Genomic DNA, 14084 nt, shown 5'->3' with positions numbered 1-14084 from the left:
TTGCTCATTTCAGATGATCGACTGCATGATTTAACGTTGAGATAAAATAACAAGTCAAGTGCAGAGAAGGGAGGCTTGAAAAACCCAGCACAAAGCGTGCGTATAAAGAGTGCAATCTGGTGCTGCTGTCTTACCCCAGGGGGGGAGCAGATGGCTAATTACAGTTAAAGACAGAAGTTGGTGTCTATGAAGTAGCAACGAGTCATAAAAAAAAAAAATCATACAGAGCTGAAACTCCCCCCTCACGGCAGAGCCCAGAAGCACTCTCACACGCCCCGTCCTGGTTTGCTCCCAGACACCATTAGGACCCACTAATGAGAAGAAGAAGGGTGCCCGAGACAAATTGGGGGGAAAAATTGAATTAAGTTGGATCTCCAAATTATTTGGAGATGCGAGATGCGAGATGTGAACGCAGCCAACTATAACTCACTTTCCATGGCCACACATCGAACTTTGCTTGACATCGCGAAACCTGGTTAGCGCCAGTGTCAGACGTTTTTTTCCCCTCCAACTTCTCCCTCCCAAAATGCAATTGGGCGTCCTGTAAACACCGCCTGGCCACCGACCGGTGCTGAAAATAACGAGCGAAATCTAATAGATTTGCGCGCATGAATTCCTTACACAATACGCAGTGATGTCAGAAATGATGGTAGACGTGATTGAAGCCGAAGGAAAAGAAACTCCTTCTGGAGTCTATTTTGCGTAGCGTGAGATTGATAACGAAGGCACTAATGGGCTCCCTATTAATTGGCCTGACATGCATGACACATCGTCCCACATCCAACCAGCACCACAAGTGATATCTCACCATGGAGCAGAGTCACGACGCAGAGGGTAGACCACAGATAGGCACTTGTTGTTGCTTGTTTTCTTGAACTCACTCCATCACAACATACATTTGTTTCAATTAGCCTCGCCGTGGCCCGCCACACACACACACACACACACACACACACACACACACACACACACACACACACACACACACACACACACACACACACACACACACACACACACACACACCACTGGGTCTGAGTAGGCAGGAGCAGACATCAGCCATAAAACACTCCCACACTGATACCGTCTACCACACAAGTAAACACACGCCACATGAATTCACACACACACACACACACACACACACACACACACACACACACACACACACACACACACACACACACACACACACACACACACACACACACACACACACACACACACACACACACACACCAACCAAGCAGCTCAGAGACGATCTGCCAACCCAGAGACACAAACCAATCTCCCCATGGAGGGGCCTATCCCTATCTGAGATTTACTGTGACAGAGACGCTTATAGCACACAGTTAAATGTGACAGACCACATTGGGGGGAGAGAAAACTTTGTGTAATTTTTTTATTTTTCTCTAAACATATGCTTTGGTGTTCTCCTAAGAGAGTCAAAACTCACAGTGCACAGGTTGATAGATGATTATGAGAGCCTAATGAAAGCATGTCCAAGGTTGCAGTGCCCCCTTATGGTAGTGTGTATACCGTAGGTCGCATGTCCCACCAAATCAAACAGGTTTTCAACATTGCAATTGTATTTGATTTTACTTTTTTGGTGTATACTAATGAACTCTGTTAGAGGACTGTGGTGGAGGCTGAATTGTCTGTTCTTCTGGGATATTTTAATTAAAATGGTATGTGCTTAGAACTACTCCATGATTAAGTGCGTCATGATAATTACGTCAGATATTAAAACATACAAATAAACAAACAAAATGTATTCACAGATAATAATAAATAATTCATAAAATCAAATAAATAGACACTAGAATCCGTCTCCCAGTCAAACCAACAAGGTCTGACAGTGCCGACTTGTTTCATCCAGCATTTTTATGAATCTCAATTGCCACAATAACTTTATTCAATATCTTGAAGGCCCGTAACGTTGGCGTGGCTGCGCTCCGTTACCTGTAGAAGTTGATGTCGGGGTAGTTGGAGTACTCTGACTTGCGAGAATTGCGTCTAGGGAAGGTGCAGAAGAAGGCGTTGGCCAGAAGACAGGAGATCTGCTCCTGGGACAGAGTCAGGGCGTGGTTCTGCCTGGCCTTCAGCAGGGGGATGGGCTGACAAACACACACACACATATATTAATAATTATCAAATACACAAAGCAGACAGGGGCATGGAGACAACATGGCGGACGCTGGATAACCTTGTACAATTGAGGACAATCACGGCATTAATAAAAAGGAGGAGAGGAAGGGGAGACAGAGACAGAGAGGGAGAGGGAGAGGGAGACAGAGAGGGAGAGAGAGACAGAGAGAGAAAGGGAGAGAGTGAGAGAGAGCGAAAGAGGAGAGCGATGGAGCATCGCATGGCTAGGTAGGTGGCCAGGCGGCACGGTGTTTTGGGAAGAAGGATCTCCTGATGTGGGAGGCTAATTAGTTTAGCCATGTAGCCCTGCGCCGTAAGACAGGGGGAAGGCTGAGTTCCATTAGTTAAATGGCTGCCAGTAATTAAGGCTCTGTCCCCCCCTCCCCCCTCCCTCTCTTGGTCAGTGCGGTCGGACCCTGGTGGAAGGGCCTATCCATCTCCACTGATTAGGCTTAAAGAGCCTCCCAAGGCCGGGCTGAGGGCTGATGGATACCAGCCTCTAATAACCCACCCACTTAAACATTAGCGAGGGCTGCTGCGTGCAGACGAGCACAAGTTCCACGGTGCCTTTTGTTTTAAAACCACAACCGGCGGGCTCAAGCCAAGTCTCCACTGGAAAAAAAAAACACACACACACACAAGGAGATCATTTCTCCAGCCAAATAAATGTCTGTTATTTCATTACTCCCATAGCTCTGAGATAAGGAATTGAATTAGAGGAATGCAGATGTTGGCATTCCGAGATCGTCCATGATGTATAATGAGAAGGTACGGGGTTGTGGCACTTAGGAGATTGTATCAAAGTAGGATTCGATCGGCGATGTTTAACATTGACATACGGCATTCAAGGCATTTTGTTCTCAGTCTTCTGCTGTCCTGTACTTGCTGCCGTGGCATCTGAATATCCCGCAAATAAGGTACAATATTTGCCTTGTCTTATCCTAAAGTCAAGTAGCTTATTCTTTGAACATAACATTTTCCACCCAAAAATCAAATATGAATTAAATAAATTACATCAATAATATGCAATACAAAAAATATAGTCTTGTGTTAAAACAAATTTAATCAATCGAAAGGACGGCAGTAGGAAATCTGAAATTCAATCTGCGGTTATTGTAACGCCAACCTTTCCAACCAACAGGCATGGCCCAGCCGACAGATGATGGCCGTTAAAAATGTCCCTCCACACTCCACACTTGATTCCTGCCTCCAACATGGCTGCTCTTGCTACACAGGCAATGCGCCCACTTCATTACCCACCAGCTCCCTGCTAACAGGCACAACGTGGGTAATACCTGCTCTGTATAATTGTGTGTACTTTACATCCTTTGGTCTATTACACTAGTAGCCCACCCTTTCCAGAAAAAAATACTTTCATACTATAGTGACATAGAGACCACTGTGTCGGTTAGCGATTCAAGTAGTTCTAGAGAAGGCTGTGATAATGGTTAGTGGAATCTGAAGCCAGTCGTTAGTGATAACACTACATACCGATGTGCAGATGCGTGGGGCACTGAGGGCCAGCTTCACCATGCAAGGCAGGAGGGTGTCAAACAGCTGCTGGGCCTCACAGGGTTCCAGAACCTGGAGGAGGAGAAGCCCAGAAGGACAGACAGACATGAGTATTGTGTTGATGGTAGAGTTTAACAGGACTGAGATTGTGTTCAGTCAGCATGAAGGTCTTTGCAACACAAGTACTGAAAAGCAATAGTAACCAATAGTAAATGGCAAAGCAAGACCACAGTGAAAAACTGAAAAAATACTATTTCCAATATTGTATATCCTGTGTGTTCATGCGATGAGTGCACCCAGATGAAACTGAAGTTATGTTGCAGGTTGACAAAGTAAGGTCCTCGGTCACTCTTTGGTCTGTCAAACAGACACAAACAACCTAGGAGCACGCAAGAAGCAAGAAATGTGTTTTTCTGCTTTCCAGCCACACTGCTGTCACACCATCTCTAAGGGATTCCTCACGAGAAGGTGATGTTAATTATCTCTATGTCATTAGTGTCCTCCTCCTAAACGCTGACAAGAATTGTTTGTAAACTAGTGAACCTGCACCTATAAAACAATTGACATTTCAGACAGTCAAGACAAGAAGATGGGGGAGAGGGGTATAGATAGAAGGCACTGAAACAGCCGTTTAACAAACAAGCCAGCTTAATGTGGCTTCATCTTCAACAGTGCAGACGGTAGAGAGGCATTGGGATTGTCTGAGCTGTGAATCGGCACAGTGTGTGTGTGTGTGTGTGTGTGTGTGTGTGTGTGTGTGTGTGTGTGTGTGTGTGTGTGTGTGTGTGTGTGTGTGTGTGTGTGCGAGCGTGCATGCGTGTGTGCGTGTGTATGTGCGTGGGTGCGCAGACCCATTTCCTTCACTCCCATCAAGGCGGGAATGGGTGCTCTTCATAACTTTAATCACACCCCAGTACTCAGGAAGACACTCAGCCCTGCAGAAACCCGAGAGGCCAGCTGCACCTCCCAGGTGTTTACCGGGAACTAAACACGGCATAACCGTATGTCTGTCATGGAGGGATCTCCGACGGCGTGGCGCTTTATGAACCTCACCGCCGAGTGGCTCCTAAATGGGGTAGGAGCCCCTCCGTTCTTGCCCTGCGCTTTATGACCAAAATAAATACATATACGTCACGCTACGCTGTGTGCTGGTAAATATAAATTCGGGGCAGTGAGAGAATAATAAAATAAAATAAAAACAGCGGCAGAGCCGGTGACGACGCACCAAATGGGCTCCCCAAGCCCTCCCCACCAAACACCATTAATCTCGGGAGCAAAAAATGTGCTGGGCTCGCAGCATCTGTAGACACAGCTGAAGCCCCTGCCTCAGCAACCCATCTGAACCCCCCCACCCCCCCCCCCCTTTTAAAATAACTGTCCAGTAATTCTATCATACACCCAGATTTACTGAGCAATCAGTTATGAGTGTATTGGCTAGGGGTGTCAGAGTCATCTATCACCGGCCTGCTTCCATTAAGGTTAGGGTGGAGGGTTGGGTAGCCGGTCTGATTAAATGGACCTTCTTCGAACAAATGCAAATGACCAATTGGGGGGGGGGGGGGGGGGAGTGAGAGGTAGAGAGAGGGAGAGAGGGAGAGAGGGAGAGAGGGAGGGGGGGGCATGCGTGATTTCTAAACCAGGAAGTGGAGTCTCCAATTTGGCCGCGGGCATTTCACATGGCTGCAGAGCATGTCTGCCTAAACGCTGTCAGGATTAATGGGTGCACAGACATCATAAAGCGCTCCACTGGGACGGGATGGATGGCAGGAAGGGCTGGGTCATGAGGAGGCTAGCCACCGCTGGCCACAGAGAGCCATGCACTGTACTCTGCATTCATACACTAAGTTAGGTGTGTTTACGCATACACACATCGACCGGAATTCTTTATTGGTTGATACAAGAACGGACAGGTGGACAGGCGATTGTGGTCTACTCGCGTTGGATTGTAATGCATTGCAACATCTGCTTCATTCATAATATTACCGTGAATCAGTGTCATCATGATACAAATAGAGAAATCATTGACCGATTGATACGTGAAATTGATAACTCAAAAGTAATTGATAATTGAAAACATGTGCTATAGTAAATCAAGCAGGGTGAAAGACAGAGATAGGCCCGTGTTAGGATGTCAACCATGTCCATGGGTGCCTTTCATACTGGTCTACATGTCTGCATTCTCTACTTCACAGTAAGCTATATTTTACAGTTAACTGGCTCAGGACGTAGAGTTATGACATTGATTAGCAAATAAACATTGTGACACTTTCATTTCGTGGGTATGGTGAGACAATTTACTGTCATTTCCCAATAGTATAGAAAATACAATTAGAACATGACTGTAAATTATCTTCAGTACAGTTATGCTGATCCAATACCTTCCTAAGATACTGTGCAACAGACTCGGAACGGACAAAGACACACTTGAAATCAGTATAAAGTATGGGTGTAACGATACGCGTATTTGTACCGAAAATTTTCGGCACGGGTCTAACGGTTCGATGCACATTTCATTTCGGTATGTACCGAAAAAAAAAAGAAAATAATAATAATAATAGAAAAAAGGTTTTATTGATTATCACACACTCTGTGAGTGTCTTGTCTTGTCCTGATGTTTTGTGTTGAGGACCACAATGGAAATATGTCCTGGACTTTATTGTGTTTTTATCCTCAATTGTATTTGATGTATTTTCATTTGTGTAAGGCATTTGTTTGATACAATTGAATAAATCAAATCAAAATCAAATTGTTTAATAAAAATAAAATAATAAAAAATGCTGTACCGAAAAACATACCTAACCGTGACTTAAAAACCGAGGGACGTACCGAATCGTGACTTTTGTGTATCATTACACCCCTAGTAAAACAATGCACCAACGAATACCTACAGCATATAACTCAGCAATCTCCTTCTGAATGTCATAACCTCTTCAGGTCACCCTGCATGGGGTCGTGACCCCAAGGTGACCCCAAGGTCACGACACAACACTGGGGCATCACATCGACACGAAAACAGTGACCATCTCACCAGTACTCTTTGTCATACACTGATCAGGGAAGCTCACGCACCATTGCTGTGAGTGTATCAACACTCAAACCTTTTCCCCTGTATAAACCTGGACGTCTCCCAGCTCCGTTGATCCACAGCTGAGAGCATCAGCAGGATCTGACTGGGGGAGTCTATTTGCTGATGCAACAGGGTGGTTTCCCCTTCCATAGCATTCAATGGGACCTTTTAATTAAATTGGAGTGAGCTGTAAAACGGCCACGGCAGTTATTGATCTGATGCACTGTTACTGCTGCCTTTCTCTAAGAAGCTGTTTAAGAGGGAGGAAGAAACAAACCAGTTTTGCAGATGGAGGCTGAATGTGGGCTGAGTCATTAAGCAATGAAAATCAGCACGTGCAATTTATCTGGACGCAATACGCATTACGCACTTCTCCATGCCTTTTAAAGCTGGGGCAGATCGTTAATTTTACTTTTACTTTTCAATATTCATTATAAATTCACCGTATTTACAACAACAAAAAAGTTATTGACAACAACAAGTTCATCGTCTGACTGAAAGTGAGATGTTTTTTTTCTGGGGTTTCTGTCTCTTTGCCTGTTCAGATAGTTGGCTAGTAAATGGATGATCCTCTGAATAATGGCTGTATTCAAGAAAAAAGGCCACCCTGGAGAGTATCTATAGCACCCAGCCATGCTTTGGGAGACCCCTCCCTCCTTCTTACATTCTATCTATTCCCACTGTTAGCCAACGGCTACACCCAGTGTTTCCCTCAATGCATCCAACAGTGGTTGGCAGCAATGCTGATCAATTACCGGCACTACTGCAATCAGCTATACAGAGTAAAAAAAAAATTTAAAAAATTATATAGCTTTTTGTTTAATTTAAAAACATATATCATTACCCCCCTAAATTGAAAGATTTTCATTATTGTCATTGGAGCAATACAGTGAAGAAATACTGACAGCCAAATGGTATTCTGCAATAGAAGATCAGAATATACGAAACTATATTATACTATAAGTTCATGAATGACTTTAGAATACATTTAGGAAGCAGCCTATATATTTGATTGTTTAGAACAGAAGCAACAGTATTATAAAACCCAGGCGGAGGGACTGCTGCAAATTGCAGATTGAAAACTAAATTTGTGCTAAGAATAATGCCAAACAACGTGGCTTGTGCTCCATAGCTGCTCCTTAAGGATTTGGTCCACCATAAGCATAAGCATCGATAAGAGCATCTGCTAAAAAACTAAATTGTATGAATTTGTAACATAAATATTATTTAACAAGTATTCAACAAAAATGATAACCAGTGTTTCCCCCAGGAAATGTCTTAGTCAAGGTGGTCGCTGCCCAGTGTGAGGAGGCGCGGCGCATAGCGCCGGTGCAAAAACATTTGCCGGTATTTTGCTCAAAGATGCCAATCCGCACTAATGAAATAAACAACAGTTTATTTGAATACAAATGGATCTTCTTATTTGTGGCACAGCTGACAAGAAGCATTCGCGCATGCTATCCTGCGTGGCTGTACAACCACCAGATGCCGCCGTTTCAATTCCATTCAAAAAGCTTTATTGGCACTATTGGACTATTGTTGTAAACAGTATTACCAATGCATTATTTATCTATAAATTTTGTACCTGATGGAAGTACGTTTTCTTTCCCTACAAGAGTTTTGTACTTTGGTTATGCATAGTAATAATAAAAAAATAAATAAAATACATATATATATATATATATATATATATTTTTTTTTTCCAAATACATTGGTAGTCAAGGCGGGGCCCTAGTGTTGTTAAGGCGGCCGCCTTAACCATACAGCGCTGGGGGAAACACTGATAACACTGATAGCTGGAAAATACTAATTGACAGCCAAGAATCACTCCTAGTGGGGTGCAATGTTCAATGTTTCTGAGTAGTGGAGATTCTTGAGAGGTGCACGTGTGTTTGCGTGTGTGTGTGTGTGTGTGTGTGTGCGTGTGTGTGCGTGAGACAGGGAAGCTGTCTGCCACACACTGCTAGGGATGATAGGGATTCCCTTGGTTCACCTGAAACAGCTGCTGCTGCCATGCTCTTTCCCCAAACCTCCTAACTGGAAGGTGTACACACACACACACACACACACACACACACACAGGTAACACGTGTGTGTTTGCACACACACACACACACACACACACACACACACACACTACACTTGTGCACACACGCACACACGCTCCTGTTGTCGCAGGTAGCAGACGGGGAAGATTCACGCGGATGGGCCGCCATACATCGGATCCGCTTGAGGATAACAAGGCTGTGAGCAGCAGAGCTCCTCGTTAGAGCAGACTACTGAGACTGACCGCTGCTCGTTGGTGAAGAGAGTGAAAAACACCAGGCTCAGAGCGCAAGATAATACCATTGATTTATGAGTCTTTCAACAGGTAAGTCATGTACAAACGTGGCACCGTGGTACATCAAGGCGGCCGTCAATTCAGCAAAGGGGAGGATTAAGTGATATAATGTAGCCGGCAGATACGATATATCCTGGTTTAATAGAATGTGGAACAATAAATATTCCCACATCTACGACACCATTAATCATCTATGAGACCCCAGCACCACCCAACGGGTGCCCCCACCACAACCTCCTCTCCCAAATACCTCCACCCTGGTGCTTCAAAGATCAGTATCTTTATCGCTGTCTGTGATTTTTCACTGTTTCTTTCATCTTTTGCAGCTGGGACTAAACAAATTGAGTCTTATCTTTTGGCATACAAATCTTACCTCTGTACAAAGAAGGTTTAGGGCCGTGAAGTCCCACTTCTTGGCGTGGGCTATGTTGTACCTCAGTATCGCGTCCTGAATGCAAGAAATACACTTTGGTTTTTACACAGGTTTTAAGGATTTTAAACACAGCCAATAATTGATGATGGGGAACATATAAGGTGTGCATATACTCATAATCTGGTAAATACAGCAATGGTTTTAAACCAACTCCTAATTTAACATGTGTGAATTAAACTCTGCCATCCTGTGGTTGTTTACGGAATTGGGTTTGGATCCCACAACTCCACACTTAACTGTATACATACAGACTTTGGGCTGAAAAGTAAACCTAGGACATACTTTAAGCTCTACATCAGAATCTTATGAGAGTGACCATCTCTATCCTTCTTACCTTGACGTCCAGGGAACTCTTGAACTCGCCCATCAGGGCAGTCTGGATCAGCACCCATCGGCTCTGTACCCCGCCTCCACCCTACGCAACACACCACACACACACCTTACTGAAAAACATGTCTGCTGACCACCTTCGTGTACTGTCCCAAGTTAGGGTGGCCTCTTCTGGTAAAAGGAGGGTTACTGGTTTGATTTGGTAATCGGTTCCTAGTATTTACGTTTTTTTTCATTAGCATTCATTAGCATTAGCTTTAATGCAAAGCGTCTTACCGTAATGTTTTCGGTCATTATTGGGGATTAGGGAATTTTGCTCAAGGATGTCTACTAGTAGACTGCGAGCATTAGGGTCCAAACCCGTGTCTGTGTGTCTGTGTCAGTCTGTCCGTCTGTCTGTCTGTCTGTGCGTGCATTAATGGGTGAATGTGAGTGTCGTAAATGTGAACTTGAGTCCTTGTGTGTATTGAGGTTAGAAATCACATCCTCTACTCAGGATATCTGTATTGGCCCCCCTTGAAACTAAGATGGACCGTCTCCAGGGCTTATGCTTCAGTGCATTTAAAGTGTAGTGGGCCTTGTGTTTGCCAGTACCTCCGTCTCGACGGGGAAGAGGTTCTTCTCGGAGCAGGGCATCTTGACGGACATGTCGTCCCACGCGTCTTTGAACTTGGACGGGTACTGGATGGGGACCTCCCCCTCTCTCAGGAGGTCTGTCTGGAGCATCCAGAACAAAAGACGGATAAAATGATGGTACAGGGCTGGGTTTACTCAAGAAGAAATAAAGCAGACAAACTTCTTGGTTTTAATTGTATTTAGTGATCTCAAGAGTCACTTTTGGGATAAAATAGAGTATAGTTTATTTGTGATGTTATAAAAAAGTGAAATTCGAAAAATACAAATTAGAGATTTGATCTAACTAGATATTTAAACTTTATCTAACTATTTGCACTGGAGGGTGTATCACAAATATTACATTTGAAGTGATAGAGTGTTATGTTATTACTGCATCTATAGACATGATCATGACCATCATAGAAACAACATCTTCTGATGGAAAAAAAAAACTTAAAATTCATGCCAGCTGCTTCAATTTTTTATGCGTTTGTGTATGTATATGTGCGTGCATGTGTGTGTGCATGTGTGTGTGTGTGTGTGTGTTTCTGTGTATGTGTATGAGTATTCCTTAGGGACTGATTGAGGAGGATACGGCAGTGTGATGGGAGCTTTACTGACAAGAGGCCCTCAGGGGGTTGCGTGCTGACTTCACACTGCCTGACTCAATTCTCCCTATTCACAACAACTCTCTCCTCATAACTCCAAAGACAGACAGGATCCACCATGGCGCTCATAACCTCTTTTATGCATAGCTTAGCTCAAGTGCTCCTGTTGCCTAGTTTGTTCTTCTGTCTAGCTCAACTTGTCAAGCATGGCATTAACACTGCCAGGGTGGCAGGAATGGATGCACTCACTATATTTTAATATCCACCAAATGGTCGATATATCATTCCTTTACAAACAACACAAACAGATGCATCAGGTACACCCATCAGCAGCTTCTATTAATTAATTATTTCCTTATAGTTGTATTAGTGTGTGTGTGTGTGTGTGTGTGTGTGTGTGTGTGTGTGTGTGTGTGTGTGTGTGTGTGTGTGTGTGTGTGTGTCTCAACATGGGTTTGAAAGCCTGCACATGTGTGACCTGTTTATGTGCGCTTGTATTTGTGCTAAAAAAAAATATATTCAACAGCTTTACATGTCTGACTGACAAACAACCATGAGACAAACACCAACCAAACACAAAAGGTGAGCTCACCCTAACTGTGACTGTGTGGCTAGGCATGGGCTTCAGGTGGGACAGAGGAGGAGCACACTGGGGCATTCGGTTCAGCTCGTCGATGGGTGTCCCCAGCCACGGTCTGTCCAATTCGTCCAATGAGAACGCAAAGCTGAAAATGGGAAAGGGAGAGCAGGAGGAAAGGGTCAGTGCACAACGGCTTGCATTGGATGGAGAGCACTCCCAGCCCTGTCGGGTACTCCAGCCATGCAGACGACTCTTATTTCAGGATAGAGTCCAATCTAACTCAATGGAGAATAGTGTTCACCTGTGAGAAGAAGCAGTTTTGGGGAGAAACAGCAACGAGTTGCAAAGTACAAGAAAATGTACTTCATTGTTGTAAGTAACAATTGTAAGCAAACAGAACATATTCTGCATTATCCCAATGAGGTATAAGTAGAAGATATCTGAATATTCATATTTTTTGTACTTTAATTCGTCCCTGTTTCTTTCCAAAAAGGCTCTTTGTTACGGGCCAGAACAATTTTAAATGGGACTCTAAACTGAGATAAGCATCTCAGTTTAGAGTCCTATTTAACTTAACTTAACTATTTAACTAGAGTACACGATGAGGGCAGGGCAAGCCAAGCATTAAAGGACAACTGATGCGACTTTTCCGAATCCATCATCGAAAAATACACGGGTAAATAAACAAAACATGCTGCTAGGCAAAACAGTTACCCTTTTAAAGTGGTTCCTGTGTGGTGTCCAGTGGAGTCATATTTCGTATGAGAAGACCCAACACGTGCAGTTTTTACGGCATCCTTTGATGCAACCGTGGAATCCACTTGGGCTGTGACAGGTGGCCCGGATTCCAGTTCCAAAATCCCTGAATGGTCTGTGTTTGCTGCTAAATCAGGAAACTTGGGTTCCCTGTACGGAGTGGCGCTGTCTACTTGGAGATGTTTACATACAGGGCTTTCAGGGCTCAGCATCGCCACATCATCAGGTGCATCGAGAACATTTTTAGGGCTACAACTGAGATGGAGGCTGTGCTTTGGATTTGATGCCGAGGCTATTTCAACCGGGTGGGGTTCTGGCGAGTTGGGCCTCTTGCTTGATTTCTGTCCATTGTGGCATTGCATCTCAGCGGTTTCTTCTTTAGCCAAGGTCAAGCCCAGATCATCTGGTCCACTCGTGGCCCCAAAGTCCATGTCATTCTGAGAAGACGTTGACTTACAATCTTCTACCAGTACACACATTGTGGGTTTACCAGGAAGCTCACTTCTGTCTTCGTGTTGCGTTAATGTTATATCCGTGGCACCTTCTGACCCATCAGCACCTAGGTCACTATAATTATCAGATCAAAGTAGGGTTCACTTACTGGAAAGCAAAATTACACTTACACTTCTTTGTAAAATATGTGCCAATAAGTACATAATGTTTTCATTTCTATATATATATTTGATATATATATATGAGACCAGTTTTAGCTACTTATGATTATTAGAGATTAAGCAAATGTACACTACTGATGCACAATACATGTATGTGTCTAAGCAGGTTAGTTAACATGGAAGTTAGTACCTTTTTTGGGAATCCATTTCTTGATCCATCTTGAGGGAATTCAGGGAGAAGTATCAAAGCTATGAAGATGGAAAAAATTTAAACTTTCAAACTTTCTTGACTTTCATCATCACCATTCCAAGACAAAGGAAATTAGTATTTCAAAAATAAAGGAGGTACTAAAGCAAGAAAATAAAAAAGAGGCATGTGACTTCAGGTGTGTTATTATAAAAGCAATTAGCGTGTATCTCAGAATTGAGTTATAACAGTTAGCTACAAGACTGCCAGCTGAAACGGTTTCAGCTCCCGATTTCTGATCCGTGATTTGTTTCTGCGTGACGCCTTGACGATCTCGACTAAACAACACAGACTGCAGCCAGCACACCTTCACAGAGCACAGGGTCTTCACAAAACTGATTCTATAACGACCACCACAATATATGACGAGCTAGCTAACTTGACATGGCTCTTCGTTTATTATCAGTATAACGTTACCTAAGACCCATGACACACTACCTGCATGAGCGATTCATCTAGCCATCTTCTCATGGGCATCTTCTCATGGACATAGTGAGTCTAAAATACGACATATTACTTGTCAACCTGCTGAAGAATGACGCTAGCTATTGTTGTTAAGCTAGCATTGAGTGGTCAAAGTACAGACTGGAACTGATGGAGATCATGGTGCCAAACTGTCCATTAAAAAGCTTGATCCAACTTACAATCACGCTCTCTTTGTGTACGTCTGAGTTCGAAATATTACATTTTTTTGTAACTGTTTTGCATCAACGGAATTGTCTTGAGACAAAACTACTTTATGTATCATCCTTTGGTATTGTTTTAGTTTCAATTCGTCGCTGAGTGACATCACGGGGTGACGCAATCAAATCACAACCAATCAAAACATGCAT

General features: G+C 43.6%; 1 protein-coding gene across 4 annotated transcripts in view; it reads right to left on the bottom strand.

Moving 5' to 3' along the window:
* Positions 1-14029, bottom strand: part of parga (poly (ADP-ribose) glycohydrolase a) — a 33983-nt gene extending 19954 nt beyond the window's left edge. The window contains exons 1-9 of one of the 4 annotated variants that reach the window (XM_084470425.1): positions 13896-14029; positions 13195-13253; positions 12349-12957; positions 11647-11779; positions 10426-10548; positions 9836-9916; positions 9442-9516; positions 3640-3732; positions 1963-2117 (exon numbers count right to left, since the gene is read on the bottom strand). In XM_084470425.1, the coding sequence (XP_084326551.1) occupies positions 1963-2117; positions 3640-3732; positions 9442-9516; positions 9836-9916; positions 10426-10548; positions 11647-11779; positions 12349-12957; positions 13195-13223 (1298 nt within the window). In that variant the 5' untranslated portion in view covers positions 13224-13253; positions 13896-14029. Of the gene's footprint in view, positions 1-1962; positions 2118-3639; positions 3733-9441; positions 9517-9835; positions 9917-10425; positions 10549-11646; positions 11780-12348; positions 12958-13194; positions 13254-13689; positions 13775-13895 lie in introns of those variants that run through there. The other 3 variants (XM_084470426.1, XM_084470427.1, XM_084470428.1) reach the window with 3 other exon arrangements.
* Positions 14030-14084: the final 55 nt, after the last annotated feature.

Source organism: Micromesistius poutassou (genome assembly GCF_964030765.1).
Source record: "Micromesistius poutassou genome assembly, chromosome: 7".
Taxonomy (NCBI): domain Eukaryota; kingdom Metazoa; phylum Chordata; class Actinopteri; order Gadiformes; family Gadidae; genus Micromesistius; species Micromesistius poutassou.
Note: the sequence above shows the minus strand (reverse complement) of the source record. Positions and strands in the feature narration are given on the sequence as shown.